We start from the raw sequence: 25515 nt of genomic DNA, 5'->3' as shown, positions 1-25515 counted from the left end.
CCTGTGATGTCGATCCTTTACATAAATAGAATTTGGCTTGAATGATGAAGAATAGTTGAAGCAGTCAGTATGTATAAGATGATAAGGTTCATTACTTGAGGACTTATTTGAGTTTTTATTGTACATTTCTCATCGAAACGTGAATTTGGTTTGAATATGTTTATTGAGTGAGACCCAACGTTCTTCAACCAGTTGCTCAGTTAATCAGTAAGCAGTCATGTTCCTTGATGACCTGTGATGTTCGTTGGAATAACAATACGAATCGGGCTTGATGGACGAGGCATAAGTTAGTGTATAACATTTATAACAGAGGGCCCAATGCATTGCCCTGGGATACGCCAGTAATTCAATAAATTGCTGATATCCAGGGTCTACGTCGCTAACATAAGATTCGAATGGAAAGGTGCAATTCCCCTGGTCTACCTCGCTGTTTTATCTTTCAGGCCCATTACAGTATGACATTTAGTGATTGGTCACGGTCAACAGACAACAGCACAAGACCATCAATGAAGATGGCGCAACGCCGAAACTGGTCTGACAGGCCAAACCAGCGAGGATAGGAATAGAAGAGAACCACGCTTGCACCTCGACCTATAGGACCTATTGTGACCAATCAGCGTGGATATGCAGTCCACAACTGGCTAATAATAAGGCGTGGATATTAAGTGGGGCAAAACAACAAGGCACTGAACATGTGAAACCGAAACTCGTCGATCAATTTGGTAATCAATTCGGTTCAACCACACAAATGTTTCCCACATTCCATCTTCAGGGATATAAGCAAGAAAGGCAAGACAACCATCACTGAAGATTGCAAAAAAGCACCTGACAGACAGGCCAAAATGATCGGAAATGTCCAAACTACAGGACAAAATTACACAATTTAAAATTACTTAGCTTATAGCGCTTTTATTCTACACATAACTTACTATTTGTCCGAAGCCGGGTGCTTAAATCTATAGGCATTGTAGTATCACCATTATATTCTTAAAAAATTAAATTTGATTAATTGGCTTTATTTTGAATCCGGTGGATGTTAACACTCCATTTACACGGTTGAATAATAAAAATTGCCTGATACTTTTTTGTACTGTAATAGTAATTCTTCTCTCTGTAATTACATATAACCGACATTCATTTATATAAAACATAAGCTGAATGATTAATTATCGCTAATAATTTTAATGTGACTTTTAATATGTAAATACAATTTGATTTTAAATATTACATATGTTTACAAAAAAACCTTAACGATCAAAAATCCAACATGTTCTCGTCACAAAAATCAAAATTCCTCTTTCAGGCATTGACATATAGTTTATTTCGTCACACAGTCAACGACGGCGAAGCACATAGAGCTTTGGCACGACTGGCATGCAGGACTCAGTCAATAATGACAGCGCGGGACCAGAGCGACCTGAGGACGGTCTCGCTGGCCTACGCGATGTACGACCCAGACCCGGTTGTAGACAAAGAGAGTCCGATATTTGTACTCCACGGCCTCTTCGGGTCGAAGATGAACTGGAATACCATGTCCAAGAACCTCGCGTCGATAACGAAGAGGCGGGTTATCGCGCTGGATCACCGTAATCACGGTGACAGTCCTCACACCGACGACTTTTCCTACAACCACTTGGCGGCGGACGTCGGAGCTCTGATGTCCGAGCTCGGCGTGGACAAAGGAAAGGCGAGTCTGATCGGACACTCCTTGGGTGGAAGGACCATCATGACCTTGGCCCTCCAGTATCCTTCCATCGTGAGGGATCTAGTCGTGGTCGACATATCTCCAATCGGGATCATACCACAGCCTGAGTACTACGAGGCCTTAGTCCGAACCCTCCAGGAAATAAGTCTTCCCGAAAGCCTGCCCCTGTCGAAAGGTCGTGCCATCGCGAACATGAGACTCTCAGGCTACATCAAGAGTAAAGGGCTGAGAAATTTCATATTGACCAACCTTGTCAAAACAAGGGACGACAAATTCACATGGAGGATCAATTTAGATTCTCTGGTCAAGAACATGCCCAATATAGCAGAAATGCCGTATTCAGATAATTCCACTTTCCCAAAACCGACATTGTTCATCTGCGGCGAAAAATCCCCTTATGTCAAACGTGAAGACCATAGGGGGATTTACAAATTGTTTCCGAAAGCGGAGATCGTCTATTTTGAAAATGCCGGCCACCTGGTGCACGCTCAACAGCCAAAGCAATTTCTGGACCAAGTCACCAACTTTTTAAAGAAGAATTACAATTGATGAAACTTGTGTGATAGTTGAAAAAACGTGTGTGATAGTCCGTTTAATAAATTAAAAAATTCAATACACCTCGGCTTTTTATTAACTCATTTAATTTTAACACTTTTTCTATGAGTAGTTTAACATAAAACACGATTCCTTCAACTAAATTTTTAAGGTTTAAGTTTATTAACGTAGAGGTACAATTTTTTTATGTGATTATAAACAAAGAATCTTTTTATGAAGATTGCAAACAAAAGGCTTTTCTTCTACAATTATTAACATGCTACTGGCTTATTCGTACATTCAGGTTCTGCTGATAACAACATGGTCTCTCAATATTTCCCAGTTGGATGTGGGGTTAGACAGAGCTGCATCCTTAGCCCCTTCCTGTTTTTGTTACTTATTAATGATCTTCCAGATGCTTTAGATTTTGGAATTCGCTATTCAATTGGAATAATTAAAAGCCTTCTCTATGCTGATGATGTAGTCATTCTGGCCACCTCTCCATCTGCCTTGCAGAGAAACATTGAAGCTTTAGAAAATTACTGCTCTTGTTGGAATCTTACAGTAACTTTACATAAATCCAAAATATTAGTTTTTCATAGGGGAAAGCAGAATGGACAATAGGGAATGGTGGTTCTTTGGTGGCAGATGAATTGACATTGTGAATATAAGTACCTCTGGGTGCTCTTCACACCCAAACTATCTCTAGCATCTCACCTCAAGAAGAAAATTTATACAACGAAAATACGACTTGGTTCAACTTTCTCTCAAACTTCCTATTTCCACCTGATACTAAGTTCAAGGTTTTTAAGGTAGTGTGTTCCTGAATGGTACGCTATGTTTCCCAGGTTTAGGGGTTATTAGCAGTTCGATGTAGTCAAATCTTTTTTCCCCGTAAATTATTTCACCTGCTGAATTTAACCACGTATTATAATTACAAACATCATCTGAACTTTTATTAGTTTACTGAATCTCCACCTTTCATATCTAAGCTGGACACTGACTGACCAAAATTACTGCGGTTGAAATAATTAATGCTAATTTATCCTGGTTTAAGACACTTAATTCAGTCCAAGAACTGAATATTATCTCTGTGTTGTTCTTTAACAACCATGAAGAATGGTTCTCTAAATTATCTTTTGAATCATCCATTCATTCTAGGCATTTTGAACATTCTTCATACTGACTCTTAGATCCTCGATTTTCCGCTCTACAAAGATCTTAATCATTCAAAAGCATTTTTTGACTTGTCCAACAATTATCTAAAGTTGTCCTCTACCAACTTAAGCTGGTCCTTCAAACTTAAGTTCGAACTTATCTACCTTAATTACTCCCCTCTAAGAGATGGTCCTGTTGCTGTTCACTGTGTAACTCGTGCAGTAAAAAAGACCTCTTCCATTTTTTTACCTGAGTGGCCCATTCTTCCGGAGTTTTAAATTTTCTTTTTGGGAACTACTAAGTTTTGAGAGTGTGTTTGATCGCACAACTTAATTCCTCAGATTGTTCAGACCTAGTTGATTTTCAAAGAGTGCACTGGACTACTGCAGAGAGCTCATGGAGCAGGGGTTTTTTTTTTTTTTTGGGGGGGGGGTTCAACAACAAGGTTATATGGATCCCGGAGTGCCAGTGTTTTTAGAAAAAAAATTTGTAAGTATGCCGGGTTTGATAGCAGAGCCACTGGACCTCGGCCTTACAGCGATGAGTACCATGTCAACGCCAAAACCGCTGCGGCCACCAACGCTCCCAGTTTAATTTTTAGCTAATAGTTTTAATTTAATTTTGAATACTTAATTTTTTATTATTATCTTTGATTGTATATATTATATTTTATTCAAGTGAATAGCCTGCCACCACCTCCAGCTGATGATTTAATAATCAGCACTGTATAAAAACATTGTTGTTTTAATTTGTGTTATACTTTCTTAAGTATATAAAATATATTTTCTTTTTGTAAATAAAGTTCTGTTTTTATTCATTCATCCATTCCAAAACAAAGAAAAATATTTAAAATGTTAAATTTTATTAGGGTAACTTTAATAATAAAATAAACCTTAAATCTCTCTGTCATATTAGAGGAAAATTATAAAATAAAGCCAACCTGTGGCACATTGACACTTTTATCACTGTACTGGCAAACTCCTTATTGAAGATGAAATGAAGCTAAAATGAATTCAGGTGAAATGTAAACCAACGAGAGTAGTCAAACCCAGTAAAGTCTTCAAGCTCAGCATGTTTCAGCATGTGTTTACCAACTTCTAGAAGATTTAATTTTTTCATTGCAATGGTACATTTTAAATGAATTACAAAAATGTTTTGCTGAAGTATGTGGAGTGATCAAACTGTAGTTGGGTCTTTTTAGTTCATCCTCACTCTTTTGACCTATCCGATATTAGTTTAAGGTCATTAAAAACGAGGAAATTACAGAAAACGTTAATAATTATTGTTTAAGGTTTTTAACATTCATAATAGAAACTACTTATAAATGAAAATTAATTTTTTTTTTAATTTTCATTACAGGAAGACATGGTTTGTCTATCCTGTACAGCAACAGGGGAGAGAGTCTGCTTGGCTGCTGAAGGATTTGGTAACAGGCATTGTTTTCTGGAAAATATAGCTGATAAGGTATAAACTTTCGCTTAAATCTAAAAACTTATCAAAACTTTTTAATTTAAAAACCAAAAATTGGATCATTTAAAATCCTTTATATAAAAGTTAAATTATTATTTAATTTATTTCTTTTCCTATGAAATATAATTTTCACTGAAAAAAGTTTGACGTTTTCAGAATATCCCTCCAGATTTATCAACATGTGTATTTGTGATAGAACAGGCACTTTCAGTCAGAGCTCTCCAAGAGTTGGTCACCGCGGCTGGAACAGAAGAGGTGAGATATTAACGGTGTCATTGTCTTTGACAATTGTGTGAATGTGTCAGTTATCAATATTTAATCGTACATGAAGTTAAAAATGTCATATTGTCATCATAACAAAATCATTTCATTCAAGTGTAAGTGAATAATGACAAATCATCATTACAATCATTAATATTTTGCAGGCTCAGGATTCTTTAGTAAGTACCAAAATCAAGGCAGAGTCATTATTGGTATTAGTCATATACAACCTTTACAAGAGGTGAAAGAGTTTATAAGTCAAAGAAATTTTTTTTTATTTTTTAACGTGTAGACTAAAAACGAGCTTTTTCAAAACCAAATTTTTACTTTGTGTTGAGGTGTAGTAGTATCAGATTTTAACCAAATTCGTGTGGGCAATTCTATTTAACTAACGTGTGTAATCGATACATTGCTTTGAAAATTTTTATTTTTGTGTGACAATAAATTTTTTGAATCGATCTCTTGGTTGACCTTTTTTTTAATGTACAGATAGGAACATTCAGTCTAGTATCATTAACATTTTTCTTTCATAGCTTAATCTATTTATTTTGTCAAAAGCACTATTTACATCGTTAACATGAACATTTTCAGGGGAAAGGAACAGGCTCCGGTCATAGAACTTTGCTGTATGGTAATGCTATTTTACTGAGACATCAAAACAGTTCCATGGTACGTTCAACTCAGATGTATAATTTTAATTTATACTTAAGCATGTAAAGTTTGTTAAATATGATTAAAAAGAAAACTTACAATCCACATTCTTGACCCTTCTATTTTTTTACCTACATAAAATCTCAATTTAAAACAAAAAGTTAATGGTTAATTATTACTAAATTATAATGTTTTGCAGGGTCAGAGTGCTATAGTAAGTGCAAATGTATGGCAATGAATTATATTCAAATAAAGGTGAAATTGAAAATTAAATATTTATTTAATAGTTCACGTTGAATTGTTACTAAATTAATTTGTCAGTTTTCTTCTTAAAAATACTTTAAGGTTATTTCTGTATAATGTAGAACTAAATTATAAGAGACTTGGTCCACTTTTCGTTGGTTTGTGTAGAACGCTCACCAAAATTAACAGTTCAAAACTAATTACAACAATCAAACACATAAAAATTTTCATAAAATAAGCATAAATTATCAAAGATAAAACATGATCATAAACTATTATTCAAACAAAAATTATTAAAACTATTAAATTATTATTAATATTTTATTTCACTCCTACAAAGAAATATTTATGGTGAAGTTACCTTTATTTTCAGCGATTCAAAGTAAATTTTTTTGCACTTCAATTTTCACAAACTATAAAATCTAATTTATTTAATCTATTTAAAAAAAATGTATATAAATATATTTTAATATTAAAACTTACTTGTATAATATAAAATTGTTCATGCAATTAACAAATGGCAATAACAACACTCAAGTTTTTTGTAATTTTTTTTTCAAATAAGTACAAACTTGTCCCCAGTATATAAATAAGACTTTTACTGTAATTATTAATTAACAAAAAATCAAGATTATAGCTTAACCAGTTTTACCGCTTTAGAATAATTTAAAACTGGCCGAACTAAAATGAATTTTTCTTGTTTTAGTACCTGGCTTGCCTATCAACAAGTTCATCCCATGATAAGTTATCATTTGATGTTGGTCTTCAAGAACATTCCCAAGGTATTATTAATAATCAATAATAATAATTTATTTGTAAATAACTTCTTAAGTGTTGTGAGCGTACAAGTAACATTCTTAAATAATTAATCGATAATAAGAATTACAAAGAAAGGATCAGCATTTCACCATTTTCAGTGCTGGGCTTGTTGAAGATGTAGAAAGTTTAAAATAAATCACAACTCTCTAAGCAAGAAGCAGACACAAAAAGAGTCACAAACTCATAATCTAGCTTACACATGTCTAAGATGTATAAGTAACTTCATAGTCATTATCGCATAAAGAATATAATAATAAAAACGATCATTGAAGATGGCAAAATTCATCTGACAGACCAAACCATTGAGATTAGGAAAACTAGCATGATCAGAGATTGCCAAATGACATATGGTTTACAAGTAGCATTAAACTAACTAACTAATTTCGTGGGCCCCTTGACCAATTAATATATTATAATTAATTAAGGTTTTTAGTTGAGATAAAAAAGTCAATGGCACGAGCGGGATTCGAACCCACGATCTTCGGCTTGATACGCCGATGCTCTACCACTTGAGCTATCGTGACCTTGATCCACTCGGACACTAACTTCCCATCTCAACCCCACCTTTTGAATTTTCCCTCCTTTTTGCCATTTTTCAATCGAATCCCGCTTCAATCCTCGCCATTGACTTTTTTATCTCAACTAAAAACCTTAATTAATTGTATTAAACTAAGTGTTTAATCGTTTGAAATAAATGATTTGAAGAAAGAAAAAAAGAATAATTTCTTAAGAAAATTAAATAATAAAAAATCAAAATGAACAAAGATAAATGAGAAAATTAAAGTGAGTCAATGTTTCAAATAAAATTAAATAAAACCATTCACCCAAAAATAATGCCCAGAAAATCACCTTGCTGAAACTTGTTCAATTCACAGCGGTGACACAACTTCGGGCCTGAGTCTGTCATAGTCTCCGGTGTACAGCTTCGGCTAATTTTCTTGGGAAATTTTCGGGTTGAACCAAAAAACGTTAAATCACTGGCATAACTTTAAATATCAAAAAGCTGGCGAGAATAGGAGGAGTGGATCGTAAGAGAATTCCATGAGAAGTGAAGTTGGCTCCCGTAAGCCGAGGGGATCAAAGGCAAAGAACTACTTGTGGGATTAAGAGTACAATATATTTACATATGCACAGTTGGCATAAACACTAGTTTAAGATAAATTACATGAAGGGGACCGGCCAAGTGGTCAGCGTGATAGACTCTCAGCTCATATACACTTCGGTCATGGGTTCGATTCCCACCATCGCCCTTGTAATATGGGTAACCCACCCTGTAATGTATTGTAATGAACCTATAATTTGGTCATTACCGATCATCTAAGATTGCCTTTCCTTGTTGGTGTAGTCTGACAGACACATTTTGGCACTTCACTATCTTTACTACATCTATGGGCCCCTCCATGACCATATAAAAGAGACAGAATCACAGTCACCCTGAAGATGGCAAAAACCAAAATGCATCAGACAGACTAACCCTGTAAATTACACAATTAGAAATTACTGAAAAATTCTATCAAGAATTTCACAATGAGAATAATTGTACTGTAAATCGGTTTTATTTTTCTTGCAAACAGTAAATTTTGCTTTTTTGCCCCCTTCTCCAGCATAATGTTTTTTTCTTATATATAAAATAATCTTCTAAGTGTTACTTTAGTTTTGTATTTACAGGAGAGGCTTGCTGGTGGACTGTTCACCCAGCTTCAAAACAGAGATCAGAAGGTGAGAAAGTCAGAGTAGGTGACGATCTAATTTTGGTATCAGTGGCGACAGAAAGATACCTGGTAATTATTTATTAATTACTTATTTAAGATTAATTTATCAATATATCAATCACTTCTCATAATTTGTACAAATATTTCAGCATACGACAAAAGAAAATGACCAGTCAATTGTAAACGCTTCATTTCATGTTACACATTGGTCAGTTCAACCGTATGGAACGGGCATTAGTAAAATGAAATATGTTGGTATGTCAAATGCTCATAATACGAGTTTGTGAAAAAAATATTGAAATATTAAAATTTCAGGTTATGTTTTTGGCGGCGATGTCTTAAGATTTTTTCACGGAGGAGATGAATGTTTAACAATCCCTTCGACATGGTCTTCAGAAGCTGGGCAAAAGTAATTTTCAATTTCATTTGGTTAATATTAGTTGTAATTTTTTGTTTATTTTTCAGCGTTGTGGTTTATGAAGGTGGTAGTGTTCTAAGCCAAGCCAGATCGCTATGGAGGCTGGAACTGGCAAGGACAAAATGGGCCGGAGGGTTTATCAATTGGTACCATCCGATGAGAATTCGACATCTGACCACTGGGCGATATTTGGGCGTTAATGAAGCCAACGAGTTACATTTAGTAACACGGTAAATCATCCAATAAAATAATTTATAAAAATTCATTTCAATTTGATTTTTTTTTTAAATTAAAGTGATGAAGCAACAACTGCCTTATCAACTTTTATTTTGCGACAAGAGAAAGACGATCAAAAAGTTGTCATGGAAGACAAAGATCTCGAAGTAATCGGTGCGCCAATTATAAAGTACGGTGACAGTACTGTTCTTGTTCAACATTCAGAAAGTGGATTATGGGTCACATACAAGGTTAAATATCTTTTTATCTTTTTATAAATTCAGTTTTGTGTCTTTATATTTAATAATGTATCTTTATAGTTAAATACTAATTTTAATTTCAGTCATTCGAGACGAAGAAAAAAGGCGTAGGAAAAGTAGAGGAAAAACAAGCAGTTCTTCATGAAGAAGGGAAAATGGACGACGGTTTGGACTTCAGCAGAAGTCAAGAGGAAGAGTCAAGAACTGCAAGAGTCATTAGGAAGTGTTCATCTCTTTTTACACAATTTATCAAGTAATTATTAAAATCACATTTTTAAAAATTTATATATTTTAAATAGTAAACTATCATTGAAACTTGTTCATAACAGATGGATTTTTTTGTGAGCTTTTAAATATGTTAAATGATAGTAGGAACAGACAAATCCATACAAAAATTTAAAATGTTTAAAAAAATACAATTATTTATTACTAAATTATTGCTATTAAACTACAAAAAATATTTAATTTATTAACATCATCTTCTCTATACTATTTGTGAGATTTGTTTTAAATCTTGTTATTTATTCAAGTCACTAGTTTTCGTGGTTCGCTTGACCAATTAATAATGTCTTTCAATTAATAAGGTTTTTAGTTGAGATAAAAAAGTCAATGGCACGAGCGGGATTCAAACCCACGACCTTCGGCTTGATACGCCGCTGCTCTACCACCTGAGCTATCGTGACCTCGATCCACTCGAACACTAACTTCCCATCTCAACCCCACCTTTTGAATTTTCCCTCCTTTTTGCCATTTTTCAAAATTCGAAAGTCGTGGGTTCGAATCCCTCTCGTGACATTGACTTTTTTATCTCAACTAAAAGCCTTAATTTAATAATTGAAAGATATTAATTGGTCAAGCGCACCACAAAAACTAGTGAATTGAATAAATAACAAGATTTAAAACAAATATCGTCATGGGTTCGAATCCCACTCGTGACATTGACTTTTTTATCTCAACTAAAAACCTTAATTAATTGAAACTTGTTATTTATATTAAATTTAAGATTGCATAATAAAAATCAAAGTTTATAAATAACAAAAGTTAATAATCATTCTAGAGGGCTGGAAGAGTTGCAATTGAACCGTAGACATTCCCTCTTCTGCGCCACCGTGAATCTTAACGAAATGGTCATGTGTTTAGAAGATTTAATCAATTACTTTGCTCAACCTGAAGAAGACATGGGTATACATATGGTTAATTGTTGACCTAAAACTCGAATTTAAAAGATGTATAATTTATATTATTTAGAACACGAAGAAAAGCAAAATAAGCTAAGGGCTCTTAGAAACAGGCAGGATCTATTTCAAGAGGAGGGCATCCTCAATCTGATCCTTGAAGCTATCGACAAAATCAACATTATAACATCGCAAGGGTTTTTGGTCAATTTGGCTGGTGACGAATCTGGACAAAGTTGGGATATCATTTCAGGCTATTTGTACCAGCTCTTAGGCAAGTAACACAAGTTTGTAATAAAAATAAGAGTTCTCTTGCCAAATTTGTTGTAACTTTTTTTTCTAGCTGCTATCATAAAGGGAAATCATACCAATTGTGCACAATTTGCCAACACAAACAGACTCAACTGGCTTTTCAGCCGACTTGGCTCTCAAGCCTCCAGCGAAGGTACTGGAATGTTGGATGTACTTCACTGTGTCCTTATTGATTCACCAGAAGCTCTGAACATGATGAGAGTTAGTATTTTTTTCTTAAATCTACATTTTTCTCTTTCAATTTAATCTCTATTATATTGTTTGCAAACCGAGACAATCATAACTTTCTATTTTGGCGTACAAAATACAAAAAACTGTGTCTATTTTACTAGGATGAACATATAAAAGTTATCATTTCTCTTCTTGAGAAACATGGAAGGGATCCAAAAGTACTCGACGTCCTCTGTTCACTTTGTGTGGGTAATGGTGTCGCCGTGAGGAGTTCACAAAACAATATATGCGACTTCTTACTTCCTGGGAAGAATCTCTTGCTTCAAACACAGCTTGTCGACCATGTAGCCAGGTTTGTCCACAATAAGCACAACCATAAAACATGCGATTAATTGTTTATCAATTGTTAGTGTCCGTCCAAACATATTTGTCGGGAGAGTTGAAGGATCAGCGGTGTATCAAAAATGGTATTTTGAAGTGACACTTGACCACATGGAACAAATGACACACATGACACCGCATTTGCGCATCGGCTGGGCGAACACTGCTGGGTAAATTATAAATTTCAATATTCATATTGCAAATATAACATTGTATTTTTATTAGGTATGTTCCTTACCCTGGAGGAGGAGAAAAATGGGGTGGCAACGGTGTTGGTGATGACTTGTACTCATTCGGTTTCGACGGATTTGCCTTATGGACTGGTGAATTTGAATCAATAGTCAAAAAGTTAAAATGTTTTTAATTATTTATCAAATATTTCAGGTGGAAGAAGTACCGTCGTAAGTCAACTTGCTCAAGGACCACCTTACATCAAAAAAGGAGATGTTATTGGCTGTGCTCTTGATCTCACTGTTCCTATTATAACATTTACGTTCAATGGCCATGCTATTAAAGGTTCATTTAGAAATTTTAATCTTGAAGGGATGTTTTTCCCAGTAATCAGTTGTTCATCGAAATTAAGGTATTTTGTTTTAATGTCCTTGAGAATTTAAACATTAATTACATTTTTTTGTTAAAGTTGTCGATTTCTGCTTGGTGGTGATCATGGGAGACTTAAATATGTGCCTCCTGAGGAGTTTTCTCCATTAGTTGAAAGTCTTCAGCCGCAGCAAATTCTTTCTATTGATCCATGCTTTTACTTTGGCAATCTGAACAAATGTGTTTTGTCTGGCCCTTACACCATCGAAGACGATACTGCCTTTGTTCCTATCCCAGTTGACACTACAATGGTAAATTTACACCGTCTATAAACCTTCAACAACGCATTTATAACTTAAATATTTAATACAGATAACACTCCCAAACCATGTTGAAACAATTCGAGATCGTTTGGCAGAAAACATTCATGAAATGTGGGCTATGAACAAGATCGAAGCTGGATGGATTTTTGGTGAAAATAGAGATGACATCAGGAGGATACATCCATGCCTTGTACAGTTTGACAAACTCCCTGCTGCAGAAAAAAGATACGATACCCAATTAGCTGTGCAAACTTTGAAGTAATTATAGGTTTTATTGCATTAAAGAACAAACATTAAAAATTGTTTCAATTTTTAGAACAATAGTAGCATTAGGATATCACATCAGCGTCGACAAGCCGCCATCACGTATAAAAAACATCCGTCTTCCAAATGAGCCATTTATGCAACCGAACGGATACAAACCAGCCCCTCTTGATTTAAGCGCGATAACTCTAACTCCAAAAATGGAAGAACTGGTTGACCAGTTAGCTGAGAACACGCACAATCTCTGGGCCAAGGAAAGAATCCAACAAGGATGGACATACGGCCTAAATGAAGATCCTGACTATTGCAGAAGTCCACATTTAGTGCCTTATTCCAAAGTAGATGAATTGATCAAAAAAGCCAACAGGTAATTTGGATTATATTTGGCAATTTGAACATTAATTAAGAAATTATTTTATTATGACAGAGATACTGCCAGTGAAACTGTAAGAACTTTGCTTGTCTATGGATACAATTTAGATCCACCAACTGGAGAACAAACAGAAGGTAAAATGACAAAACATTGACTGTTTTATTTGTATTTTTAATCCAAACTTTTTAACAGCTTTGTTGGCCGAGGCGAGCCGCTTGAAACATCAAGCTTTTAGAACATACAGAGCAGAAAAAACTTATGCAGTTAATAGCGGCAAATGGTAGGTTCTAAATAAGAAAATTCAGTGCACATGCAATAAATTGTTTTTTAACAGGTACTTCGAGTTTGAAATTCTAACAGCTGGACCGATGAAAGTTGGTTGGGCTACGTCGGATTACTGTCCCGGATCACAACTTGGAAGCGATGAAAACTCTTGGGCTTTTGATGGTTACAATGTGAGTTGAAATAATTCCTCTAAAAATTAACAGAACAAAAATAAGTATTTTATATTTTTTGAATAAAACAATAATTAATTTACTAAAGCATGATATGACAGTCACCTACTGGCAAAGGTCTTAATAGATAATTAATAAAAACTGTAAAATTTCCTCATGCTTAATAGTCCAGAGTACATTATATAGTTTTACTAGTATGTAGTTATAAAATATGTGAATAACTCACTATTTTTCGTGGTCCGCTTGACCAATGAAAAATGGCAAAAAGGAGGGAAAATTCAAAAGGTGGGGTTGAAATGGGAAGTTAGTGCCCAAGGGGATCAAAGTCATGATAGCTCAAGTGGTAGAGTAGCGGCGTATCGAGCCGAAGGTTGTGGGTTCGAATCCCGCTCGTGACACTGACTTTTTATCTCAACTTAAAAACCTTAATTAATTGTATGTGAATAACTGTGATGCTCACAAAAATCTTGTCTTGATTTTAGGAAGAAAAAATTTCTTCAGGTGTAGCAGAATCGTTTGGTCGACAATGGACAGTCGGTGATGTTGTAGGAGTTTTCCTGGATCTTTTAGACCACACTATTAGTGAGCACTGTTATAAAAATACTACATTTAAACTCTGCCAATGCACTTAGTTTTAACACGCAACACTTTATTTATGATTTTTTCTTAAAAGAGAATTTTTGACATTCATTTTTACATTTCGTAACAAAAATCATTCAGAAATATTCAATTTATTTGGTTTTGTTCTAGGCTTTTCATTAAATGGTGAACTTCTTATGGACACATTAGGAGGAGAGACATCGTTTTCCGACGTCCAGGGTGAAGGGTTTGTGCCAGCTTTTACTCTCAGCGTTGGGCAGAAGGCAAAGCTGACTTTCGGCCAGGACGTGAACGCACTAAAGTATTTTACAACATGTGGACTTCAAGAGGGCTATGAGCCTTTTTGTGTGAACATGAACCGTGCTGTGACATATTGGTACACCAAGGACCAGCCGATCTTTGAAAATACCGACGACTATGCCGATACGAGAATTGATGTCACACGTATCCCTCCTGGGTCGGATTCTCCACCTTGCCTCAAAATCAGCCACAACACTTTCGAGACCATGGAAAAGGCCAACTGGGAGTTCTTGCGTCTTTCCCTACCTGTCATATGCGAGTCTTCTTTCATCGAGTAATAAATATTTTGGATTTTATGTTTGATGAAATGCATATTAAAATGTTTTTATTTTAGCGAAACAGAAAAGATGAGACGTTGGCAGGAAATTCGAATTAGACAACATCGCCTCCTTGCCGAACAAGAGCAGACGACCCCAGCTCATATTGAGCAAATAATGAAATCTGGATTTAGTATGAGTGATATCAAAGGTATATGTTCAATGTAATTTTTAACCTCTTTTTAGAGACATTTTTGATTACCAGTTTATGGTTTAATTTTAAGAAAAATTCCTGCCAAAATTTAATTTTTAAACTTATTACACACTAGTTCCATTGAGAATTTCATTTATTTAATGATTACATTAAAAATTAGGTTTACAAAGAGGATATTCTGAAGATGCAGTTGAAGCTGATGAAGTTATCGGACCGAGTTCTTCTCCCATGATGAAATCAAAACTCAAGTCAACACCATCCAGACCACCTAGGAAGGGTTCACTTTCCAGACAGGAAGATATGACTCACTTGAATGGAACTTTAGAATCAGGTCAGTAATTTTTAATATTTAAAAAAAAATCTTTTCTAACTGCTGAATTCAGGCTTAGGAGCGATGAACAGATCGACAAGTGAACTCGACTTTAATCGTTACAATGGGGAAATCTCAGATGGAAAGGATGACAAGAAAAAACGTGGAAGATCCCCGTTTAGGTATGTTAACTGTTAAATTATGAAATGACAGGTTTGATGCGGCATCAAAACGTTTTTCAGGTTTTTCTCGCGTAAAAGAGATGCAAGTGGCGAAAGAGGGAAGAAAGGTAGAACTCCCGAGCCAGCTTCTAATAATCTGTTGGAACCGCCAAGGACACCACAGATGCAGAGGGGTGGAAGCCTGATAAGAACACCTACAAAAGCTCTTGCTGTAAGAAAATTAAAAATCAAGTAACAAAAAGAAGTCAAAGATTTAGTTTGATTTTCAAACTTTCATTTTGATGTATTTAAAATTCTCTCATGTTGACAATACAAGTGAAAATTCAAAGGTTTTTTTTTACTTTATGATTAAACAAATTTTTTGTAGGATGTCAAACCACCGTCTCCTATGGCAGACCGAGGGGGACCAAAAACAATGTCCGTCCCACAAGGATCAGGAGTCGAATCCATCGGAAACGAGATTTATGATGCTGAATGCTTAAAACTTATTAACGAATATTACTATGCCGTGAGAATATTCCCAGGACAAGACCCAACTCATGTTTATGTCGGATGGGTGACAACGCAGTTTCACCTTCACAGCAATGACTTCAGCCAGAGCAAAGTCCTGAAAAGCACAGTGTCTGTCGAAGATGACTACAACCGCATTATCGAGAGTATCGAAAGGCAGAGCTGTTACATGCTCAGGGCCGATGAACTTTACAACGAAGTCACTCAAGATGCATCAGGAAAAGTGGCTTCTCAAGGCATGACCATTGGATGTTCCATCGATACGGCTACTGGCTACATGACCTTCACCTGTGAAGGAAAAGAAACAAAACACAAGTACAAGGTACACATTTTCTTTACTGCTAGTTTTAATATTTAAATTCACTAATTTTGTGGCCCGCTTGACCAATTAATATATTACAATTATTTAAGGTTTTTAGTTGAGATAAAAAAGTCAATGGCACGAGCGGGATTCGAACCCACGATCTTCGGCTAGATTTGCCGCTGCTCTACCACTTGAGCTATCGTGACCTTGATCCACTCGGACACTAACTTCCCCTCTCAACCACACCTTTTGAATGTTCCCTCCTTTTTTCCATTTTTCCAAAGGTGGGGTTGAGATGGGAAGTTAGTGTCCGAGTGGATCGAGGTCACGATAGCTCAAGTGGTAGAGCAGCGGCGTATCTAGCCGAAGATCGTGGGTTCGAATCCCACTCGTGTCATTGACTTTTTTATCTCAACTAAAAACCTTAATTGTAATTTAATATTTAAGTACAGTTAAATGATTTATAGGGTTCTAGTAGTATAAATTATGTTATTTTATGTAAATTTTATAATTGTATGATTATGTTATACATAAACAAGTTTCTTGGATGTTAAATATATGAAAAAAAAAGTATTTTCTTATCTTTACAAAATAATTTTAACTTTTTTACTGTGAAAATAGATGGAACCAGACACCAAACTATTCCCAGCAATTTTTGTTGAAGCGACAAGCAAAGAAATCCTTCAGATCGAGCTTGGAAGGACACCCACAACTTTGCCCCTTTCGGCAGCTGTACTTCGCAATTCCGAACGGCATGTGATTCCACAGGTTGGTGTAAATCTCTAAAAAATACTTCTATGTATCATTTGAATGTTTGCCTTTGCTTAACAGTTTCCCCCAAGGATGAAAGTACAGTGTCTGATTCCACATCAATGGGCGAGAGTGCCGAACATTTCTCTGCAGGTCCACGCTCTCAAACTGTCCGATATCAGGGGTTGGAGTATGCTCTGTGAAGACCCAATTTCAATGCTCGCGCTTCACATCCCCGAAGAGGATAGGTGCATTGATATTCTCGAGCTGATCGAAATGGAAAAACTTTTGTCGTAAGAACAACAGCTCTTTGAAATATTTGAACAAAAACTTGTAATAGCGATAGTTTTGTTTCAGATTCCATGCCCACACTTTGACACTTTATGCGGCTTTGTGTTACCAATCGAATTACAGAGCAGCACATGCACTTTGCCAACATGTAGATCAGAAACAGCTCCAGTATGCCATCAGATCTGAATACATGTCTGGACCACTGAGATTGGGCTTTTATGACCTGTTGATTGCCCTCCATATCGAATCTCATGCAACAACAATGTAAATATCATCAGTTATTTAATCTATTACAGATTTTTTTTATTATAGTTTATGAGCCTGGTATTCATATTCGTGCTGATTCGATATTTTGCTCTCTTCAATGGTATATTGTTTAAAATTACAAATAATCTACTGCTGAAGATTGCAAAATGCTTCTAATAAACCAAAACAGTGAGGATAGTTTGAAACAACAAAACTGCAGGCCTTAAAAATAACTCACATCTTACTTAAATAGTATGTGATATTAGTACATTGACAATTATTGACAAAGTAAAATCATTAACTTAAAAAGCATTAAAAAAATTATATTATAAATAAAATATTAATTAAGCTATGTTAAACAACTTTTGATAAGTATTATTGGACATGATGTTGAACTTTACTCAAGAAATTCACTAATTTCGTGGTCCGCTTGACCAATTAATATATTACAATTAATTAAGGTTTTTAGTTGAGATAAAAAAAGTCAATGGCATGAGCGGGATTCGAACCCACGATCTTCGGCTTGATACGCCGAATGAAAAATTGAAAAATGGCAAAAAGGAGGGAAAATTCAAAAGGTGCGGTTGAGATGGGAAGGTGGTGTCCGTGTGGATCGAGGTCACGATAGCTCAAGTGGTACATCAGCGGCGTATCAAGCCGAAGATGGTGGGTTCGAATCCCGCTCATGCCATTGACTTTTTTATCTCAACTAAAAACCTTAATTAATTTTACTCAAGAAAATAATTGTTAGCAAATTTTTTGAAATCTAATACATTTTTTTCAGGGAAATTTGTAAAAATGAGTTTATTATTCCACTTGGGCCTGAGTTGAAGGAGCTTTACGAAGACCCAGAAATGGGGCACAGCTTGAGATCCTTGCAAATGGTGTCAGTTCTTCCCCAGATGAAAATGACGGATATAAAGTTAGTAATGAAATTCAATAACAAATTTTTAATAATAAATTTAATGCATTAAAATATATTTTTAGTGAACCCATTGAGAGCATTAATACGCTGTACAGCCCTTATTTCCCTCTTGATGCTGTCAGGGATTATGTTATGTTGGCTGTGCAAGAAGCGGTCGAGATAAACCAACTTCACATCAGAGATCCTGTTGGAGGCTCAAATGAAAATCTTTTCTTGTAAGTTTATTCAAACTGATTTTAACGACAAATTTAAATTTGTTAAATTTTCAGACCACTTTTGAAGCTGGCTGACAGGCTGCTTTTAGTAGGAATGCTCAGGGATGAAGATGTGATAAAACTTCTGATAATGTTCGATCCTGAAACCTGGGATCCAAATTTTGAAAAAGATGGAAAGGATGAACACAGAAAGGGTCTTCTTCAAATGAAAATGGCCGAAGGGGCTAAACTTCAGATGTGCTATTTGTTACAACACTTGTGCGACATTCAGTTGAGACATCGGGTTGAAGACATTATTAATTTCAGCCATGATTACGTCGCAGACATTCAAACTGTACGTATATGTTGTTATAACGGGTATTATCAATTTCACTAAAATCTAAAAAAATATGACAGGATCAGTTGAGAAGATACATTGAAATCAAACAGACAGATCTACCAGCGTCAGTAGCGGCGAAAAAGACAAGAGAGTTCCGTTGTCCTCCTAGGGAACAGGCAAGAAATGAAACATAAAAAAATAATCTTTCACTAAACTTAAAGTTCTACTCATTTTCAGATGAATGCAATTATTTGTTTCAAAAACCTGGACGAAGATGACAGCGAAAGTTGCCCATGTGGTCCCGAATTAAGGGAAAGATTGAATTCTTTCCATTCTGGGCTTATGCAGAAAGTATCATTGGTTGCTTTACAAGAACCTGAAGAGGTACTTTTAAAATAAGATGGTATTTATTTAAATCAATTATAATAGTTTAAAATCTATAGTATTGAACAATAGAACTGCAAGGAAGAAGAAGTTAATATAAGATATTAAAAAACTGGGAGATCAGGGATGAGGCCTACTAAACCTTTGGGCTCATCCCTGATCTTCCAGTTTTTTTACTATTTATCATCAAAGGCCGATACCATACTCAGCGTTAATATAAGACTTTATCATCTAACCTTTCTGGCATCACTAGTCCTAGATATTTTGATTCCTGGTGACTTTCAAATCTAACATATTTATTACATTAAAAGATGTGCATATATTTGTGTTGTATGTTTGTATGTATGTAAGTTTCAATAATTTTTATCTTTAGGAAGGTCCAACTGAAGAAGAGAAACCGAACATGTTTCGAAAATTGTACAATTTCATTAACGCCGTGAAAGAGCTCGATGTTCCACCAAAGATCATTGAAGAGCCTGAAAAGAAAACTCCCGAAGGTAGCTCTATTGATTTAAATTGTACTGCAAACCAAACACGCTGACAATTAAAAATCTGAATTTTTTCCCCAGAGATATTTCGCAAAGTACTTATAAGCACAATCGTCAGATGGGCTGAAGAATCACAGATTGAAACACCAAAATTGGTTAGGGAAATGTTCAGGTAATTACACTACTAATGATTGATTATTTGGTTGATAATAATATCAAAAAATATATAGTTGTGATTCTATGCGATAGTGCGATTAATGACATCTCGTTTTCAGTCTACTAGTCAGGCAGTACGATAGTGTGGGAGAACTTCAAAGATCATTGGGAAAGACCTACGTTATTAACTATAAGACCAAAGATGATGTTGCTTTGATGTGGATTGGCCTGAGTCAGATAAGGGCACTTCTACCTGTGCAGATGTCTCAAGAGGAAGAAGGCTTGATGAGAATGCGTTTATGGTATGTTTCTTGCGTGGTGGTATGTTTTTATTTTACTACTGTGTATTATTTTTTAGGAAGCTTGTGAACAACCATACTTTCTTCCAACACCCTGATCTAATTCGAGTTCTTAGGGTGCACGAGAACGTTATGGCTGTAATGATCAATACACTGGGCAGGAGATCACAAGCTCAATCGGATGCACCTCAAGGCGGACAAGAAGGCGAGCCTGTGGCTAAAGAGAAGGTTTTATCAATTAAAATTCTATGGATCATTCCATGATTGATATATTGTCTTGATACAGGATACTTCTCATGAAATGGTTGTGGCGTGTTGTCGTTTCCTTTGTTATTTCTGCAGAACGTCAAGGCAGAACCAAAAGGCTATGTTTGACCATTTGACTTTCCTCCTTGAAAACAGTAATATCCTGCTCTCGAGACCTTCTCTCAGAGGTAGTACACCACTCGACGTTGCTTATTCCTCTCTTATGGAAAACACAGAACTCGCTCTTGCACTCAGGTAAATGCAAAGATTATTCGATTGTATCGCCATGTATAAATACAGTAAATGTAAATTTTTAGAGAACATTATTTAGAGAAAATAGCTATTTATCTGAGTCGTTGCGGTCTCCAATCGAATTCAGAGTTGGTTGAAAAAGGATATCCCGATCTTGGTTGGGATCCTGTTGAGGGTGAAAGGTATCTGGATTTCTTACGCTTCTGTGTCTGGGTCAATGGTAAATTATCGTCTCAGCTAAATATTTATGAAGATGAAAAATACAGATGATGCTTGACGTAGGTGAAAGTGTGGAAGAAAACGCAAACTTGGTGATCAGACTTCTAATCAGGCGGCCTGAATGTCTTGGACCGGCTTTGAGGGGTGAAGGTGAGGGTCTGCTGAGAGCGATTATTGATGCTAACAAGGTAAATTTTCAATATTATATTCTCAATTTTGTATACCACACAACCATAGAGGTAGAAATTTGGTTATCATTTTGGTTTGCCTGTTCTCACCGGGGTTGGTCCACCAGACACATTTCAGAATTTCGCTTGTCCTGTGGTTGGTCTGAAACTTTGTGTATCACCATAATGGATAAATCACTGACATGCAAACAACTATAACAAGACAATGAAAGGCAAAACAACAATATTAGACAATTGAAAATAACCAAACAACCATAGTAGTTGAAATTTGGTTTTTACCAATCATTTTGGTCTGCCTATGTGGGTTGGTTGGTCTTTCCGATATGTTTCAAAATAATGTTATTTCCTGTAGTTCATCAGGGTTATAGTGAGGCAAGACACAAACTTTCTTTTAGGCAAAAGACAAAACAATGAGATTAGGCAATCAAATACAACCAAGCAACAATAGTAGTTGAAATTTGATCGTTACTGATCATTTTGGTTGTCTGATACTAATCAGCATTCTGCCATCTTCTGTGGCTGTTCTGTGTTATTTTGTCAATCGCCACTACATCCGTGAGGATAGGCAGACCAGGTGGTCAGAAATGACCAAATTACAGATATAAGTTTAGTTTATAACTCGAATTTATTGAGATTTAACACAGTTGTTGAACAAGGATCATAACTTTAACAGTATTTGTTTCTTTTTAACATAATTATTATTTGCAGTTAGTTCATTCCTGAACAGTTTGGTCTGACTTTCTTCAGTGGCATAAAACTGAAATCTGTGTGGCAGTCCAAAAGAATAAAAAATCACCAAAAGTTTATCACCCACGGTCCTCAAGAAAAACCTCTTCATAATTATTGTGAGATTTCTTTGTGGAGTTTGTGGGGTGATGAACCTGTAATTTTGGTGTTGTTGATTATTTTGGTCTGCCTATCCTTGCTGGTTTAGTCCATCAGACGTGTTTTAGCATTTTGCCATCTATAGTGCGTCTGTAATAACCAAATTAAAAATAATAATTATTATTATTAGTGGTTTAGTATTACTCATAATTGTTTTTATTGAAATGAATGGGTATTTAAAAACGATTTACACAAATTGGTATTTAACTACACAAAAAATAAAAAGTAATTTGTGTAAAATAATTATTTATCTTAATGGCATTGAAAATATAATTAATAATAGACCGTCAGTAATTTAACTATTGAAATTTCTCATCTAGATGTCAGAAAGAATAGCAGACAGAAGAAAAGTAATGGATGAAGCTGAAGGAACCACATTAGGCTTGCAGTTCGAACATCCTTTGCCCGAATCTGACGATGATGAAGACTACATCGACACTGGAGCTGCGATTTTAGCCTTTTACTGTACGCTTGTTGACCTACTCGGAAGATGTGCACCTGATGTTTCCGTCATTGCACAGGTAATACGAAAAAATTAAATTTTCAAGTAATTAACTAAAAGGCATATTCGTAAATAGGGAAAGAATGAGTCTTTGAGAGCCAGGGCAATTCTGAGATCACTGGTTCCGCTTGAAGATTTATCAGGAGTTCTCAGTCTGAAGTTTACTTTGACCAACCCGGCTGCCGGAGAAGAGAGGCCAAAGAGCGACATCCCGTCTGGCTTGATTCCGTCTCACAAGCAGAGCGTAGTACTTTTTCTAGAAAGGGTTTACGGCATTGAACATCAAGACCTGTTCTTCAGAATTCTCGAGGATGCATTTTTGCCAGATCTTCGTGCAGCGACTATGCTCGACAGGGTTGGTGTGATCACAATTTTACAAATGCCGTGTATTAATTTTGTCTGGATGTTACAGAGTGACGGCCAAGAATCTGAAATGGCTCTTGCTATGAATCGTTACATTGGAAATTCGATTCTTCCGTTGCTTATAAAACACTCGCAGTTTTACGGCAATGCTGACAATTATGCAAGTCTTTTGGATGCAACACTGCACACTGTCTACAGGCTTTCAAAAAATCGAATGTTGACCAAAGGTCAAAGAGAAGCAGTTTCAGATTTTCTTGTAGCTCTTACAAGGTAATTTTTGTTTTCAGTTATCATCGGAAGATTATTCATTTGACTCAATTCAATTATTGTTAATTCTTTATTTTAGCCAGTTGCAGCCAAGTATGTTGCTTAAATTGCTTCGAAAGTTGACTATTGATGTATCTCAGCTTTCAGAGTACACTACAGTCGCTTTGAGGGTATAATAAGAACAGTAATTAGTAATAAATTCTATACACTAATAATCAAATTACATTTATAGTTGTTGACTCTTCACTATGATCGTTGTGCCAAGTATTACGGATCTTCTGGAGGATCAACCAACTCAAGCGATGAGGAAAAGAGGCTGACGATGATTCTCTTCAGCAATATATTCGATTCATTATCAAAGATGGATTATGATCCTGAACTGTTTGGAAAAGCTCTGCCCTGCCTTTCTGCAATTGGATGTGCTCTCCCACCTGATTATTCTTTATCTAAGAACTATGATGATGAACTGTACGGCACTAAGAATATGGGACCTGTTGATGGACCGTACAATCCACAACCTATTAACACATCATCGTAAGTCTTCATGTAATAAAATGCTTTTCAGCGTTTTAAATTTTTGTTTGCCTTTAGAGTATCACTTGATAATGATATGAACTCAATTGTTCAGAAATTTTCTGAACACTATCATGACGCGTGGGCTAGCAGAAAAATGGAAAATGGATGGGTGCACGGTGATCAATGGTCTGACAGTTCAAAAACGCATCCTCGTCTGAAACCATACAATATGTTGAATGATTACGTAAGATATGATTCAAAATTATTATTTATTATAATAATGCTGTTTGTGTTTTCCAGGAAAAAGAAAGGTACAAAGAACCCGTAAGGGAATCTCTTAAAGCACTATTGGCCATTGGATGGACCATAGAACACACTGAAGTCGACATCCCGTCAAACAACAGAGGAAGCTCAGTGAGAAGACAGTCGAAAGGTGCCATGGATAGCGGCTCTCCTTTCAACTATCATCCAAATCCTATCGACATGACAAATCTTACACTCAGCAGGGAAATGCAAAACATGGCTGAACGTCTTGCAGAAAACTCACATGACATTTGGGCAAAAAAGAAAAAAGAAGAACTCACTACTTGCGGTAATAAATAACTCATAATTACAGTTAAAACTTTTAGTTAAGCTCGTTGATTAATTATTAGGAAATAAATATTTTATATATTAATGAAGCCTTTTTTAATACAAATATAGAAAATACTTCAATACATGCAGCCAATAAATTTATTGCATCATTTACTTCGTTCTGATTAGTGTGATTGATTCCATACCTCAGGAAATCAATCCAATCATTATACTATAAACCATAAATATTGTTCATTTTACAGGAGGAGCGATTCATCCTCAATTAGTCCCATATGATCTCCTTACTGACAAAGAAAAGAAAAAAGACAGGGAGAGGTCACAAGAATTCCTCAAGTATTTGCAGTACCAAGGCTTCAAGCTGCATAAGTAAGTTTCATATATGAAAATTTTTGAACCTGCAACTTTCTAATTTTTTTTATTTTATAGACCAAACCGAGGTGGTGGTGACATTGATCAACAAATTGCAGCAGCAGCCACAGGCGAGTCCAGGTTTGCCTACAGTCTTCTGGAAAAGCTCATCCAGTATACGGACAAAGCTTCGATCAACATGAAATTACTCAAGCCGTCCACGACTTTCAGTAGGCGGTCAAGTTTCAAAACGTGTACAAGAGACATCAAATTTTTCTTCAAGGTAAACCAGGCATTTTTTAAATATGAACACGGCAAGTTTTAATGTATATTTTTTATTCTAGGTGGTGCTACTTCTTGTTGAGAAATATTTCAGCACACACAGAAGTTATTTCATTGCAATTGCTACTGCCACAAACAATATTGGAGCAGCGTCGTTGAAAGAGAAGGAAATGGTCGCGAGTCTTTTCTGTAAATTGGCAAATTTGTTAAGAACGAGGTTGTCCGCTTTTGGCCCAGATGTTAGGATAACTGTTAGGTGCCTTCAAGTTTTAGTGAAAGCCATAGATGCAAAGTAATTGCATTAAGACATTAATAATTGTTATCACATTATTAATTGGCCATTGAATTTAGGTCCTTGGTTAAAAACTGTCCCGAATTTATAAGAACTTCAATGCTCACATTTTTCAATAACACCGCCGATGACTTAGGCCAGACTATCCAGTGCTTAACAGATGTAATCCAATACAATATAAATGTTTTTAAATATTTAAGAAATTTATATGCTTTTTTTCAAATTTAGGGAAGGTACAGCCATCTAAGAGGGACACATCTCAAGACGTCAACTTCCTTGTTTTACATAAATGATGTTGTGTTGCCTGTCTTGACATCAATGTTTGACCACCTTGCCGCTTGTGACTATGGAATTGATTTGCTGCGTAAGT

The 25515-nt window shown here is 35.6% G+C and overlaps 2 protein-coding genes across 4 annotated transcripts in view; both read left to right on the top strand.

The window, feature by feature from the left end:
• The window catches only part of LOC106666716 (ryanodine receptor), a 62881-nt gene that overhangs the window by 24719 nt on the left and 12647 nt on the right, over positions 1 to 25515 (top strand). For 2 of the 3 annotated variants that reach the window (XM_024230241.1, XM_014394080.2), the window contains exons 2-59: positions 4757 to 4861; positions 5024 to 5122; positions 5293 to 5307; positions 5720 to 5797; positions 6729 to 6804; positions 8510 to 8622; positions 8703 to 8808; positions 8869 to 8962; positions 9019 to 9201; positions 9267 to 9438; positions 9531 to 9700; positions 10505 to 10629; positions 10696 to 10896; positions 10966 to 11135; positions 11267 to 11457; positions 11516 to 11656; positions 11712 to 11809; positions 11871 to 12069; positions 12127 to 12337; positions 12399 to 12607; positions 12666 to 12980; positions 13041 to 13120; positions 13179 to 13266; positions 13321 to 13441; positions 13924 to 14023; positions 14192 to 14615; positions 14676 to 14809; positions 14973 to 15143; positions 15196 to 15304; positions 15365 to 15515; positions 15672 to 16136; positions 16740 to 16886; positions 16950 to 17161; positions 17226 to 17423; positions 18190 to 18327; positions 18393 to 18545; positions 18600 to 18879; positions 18942 to 19040; positions 19102 to 19248; positions 19622 to 19745; positions 19818 to 19908; positions 20012 to 20194; positions 20251 to 20419; positions 20478 to 20692; positions 20755 to 20909; positions 20972 to 21096; positions 22302 to 22502; positions 22560 to 22838; positions 22896 to 23116; positions 23193 to 23283; positions 23346 to 23647; positions 23705 to 23873; positions 23930 to 24221; positions 24466 to 24589; positions 24650 to 24854; positions 24916 to 25145; positions 25205 to 25307; positions 25374 to 25509. In XM_024230241.1, coding sequence (XP_024086009.1) covers positions 4757 to 4861; positions 5024 to 5122; positions 5293 to 5307; positions 5720 to 5797; positions 6729 to 6804; positions 8510 to 8622; positions 8703 to 8808; positions 8869 to 8962; positions 9019 to 9201; positions 9267 to 9438; positions 9531 to 9700; positions 10505 to 10629; positions 10696 to 10896; positions 10966 to 11135; positions 11267 to 11457; positions 11516 to 11656; positions 11712 to 11809; positions 11871 to 12069; positions 12127 to 12337; positions 12399 to 12607; positions 12666 to 12980; positions 13041 to 13120; positions 13179 to 13266; positions 13321 to 13441; positions 13924 to 14023; positions 14192 to 14615; positions 14676 to 14809; positions 14973 to 15143; positions 15196 to 15304; positions 15365 to 15515; positions 15672 to 16136; positions 16740 to 16886; positions 16950 to 17161; positions 17226 to 17423; positions 18190 to 18327; positions 18393 to 18545; positions 18600 to 18879; positions 18942 to 19040; positions 19102 to 19248; positions 19622 to 19745; positions 19818 to 19908; positions 20012 to 20194; positions 20251 to 20419; positions 20478 to 20692; positions 20755 to 20909; positions 20972 to 21096; positions 22302 to 22502; positions 22560 to 22838; positions 22896 to 23116; positions 23193 to 23283; positions 23346 to 23647; positions 23705 to 23873; positions 23930 to 24221; positions 24466 to 24589; positions 24650 to 24854; positions 24916 to 25145; positions 25205 to 25307; positions 25374 to 25509 — 9703 coding nt within the window. The remainder of the gene's footprint in view (positions 1 to 4756; positions 4862 to 5023; positions 5123 to 5292; positions 5308 to 5719; positions 5798 to 6728; positions 6805 to 8509; positions 8623 to 8702; positions 8809 to 8868; positions 8963 to 9018; positions 9202 to 9266; positions 9439 to 9530; positions 9701 to 10504; positions 10630 to 10695; positions 10897 to 10965; positions 11136 to 11266; positions 11458 to 11515; positions 11657 to 11711; positions 11810 to 11870; positions 12070 to 12126; positions 12338 to 12398; positions 12608 to 12665; positions 12981 to 13040; positions 13121 to 13178; positions 13267 to 13320; positions 13442 to 13923; positions 14024 to 14191; positions 14616 to 14675; positions 14810 to 14972; positions 15144 to 15195; positions 15305 to 15364; positions 15516 to 15671; positions 16137 to 16739; positions 16887 to 16949; positions 17162 to 17225; positions 17424 to 18189; positions 18328 to 18392; positions 18546 to 18599; positions 18880 to 18941; positions 19041 to 19101; positions 19249 to 19621; positions 19746 to 19817; positions 19909 to 20011; positions 20195 to 20250; positions 20420 to 20477; positions 20693 to 20754; positions 20910 to 20971; positions 21097 to 22301; positions 22503 to 22559; positions 22839 to 22895; positions 23117 to 23192; positions 23284 to 23345; positions 23648 to 23704; positions 23874 to 23929; positions 24222 to 24465; positions 24590 to 24649; positions 24855 to 24915; positions 25146 to 25204; positions 25308 to 25373; positions 25510 to 25515) is intronic. The other variant, XM_014394081.2, reaches the window with a different exon arrangement.
• LOC106666714 (protein ABHD11-like) lies at positions 1206 to 2322 on the top strand. Its single transcript, XM_014394079.2, has one exon. The coding sequence runs from the start codon at positions 1268 to 1270 to the stop codon at positions 2252 to 2254; it is 987 nt and encodes a 328-aa protein (XP_014249565.1). The 5' UTR covers positions 1206 to 1267; the 3' UTR covers positions 2255 to 2322.

This window comes from Cimex lectularius, unplaced genomic scaffold, assembly GCF_000648675.2.
Source record: "Cimex lectularius strain Harlan isolate CLEC.00 unplaced genomic scaffold, Clec_2.1 scaffold2, whole genome shotgun sequence".
NCBI lineage: Eukaryota > Metazoa > Arthropoda > Insecta > Hemiptera > Cimicidae > Cimex > Cimex lectularius.
This window is presented reverse-complemented; position numbering and strand designations above follow the sequence as displayed.

Coding starts and splice junctions, on each gene's coding strand:
- LOC106666714 (XM_014394079.2), top strand. CDS start 1,268: ATGTTCTCGTCACAAAAATCAAAATTCCTCTTTCAGGCATTGACATAT.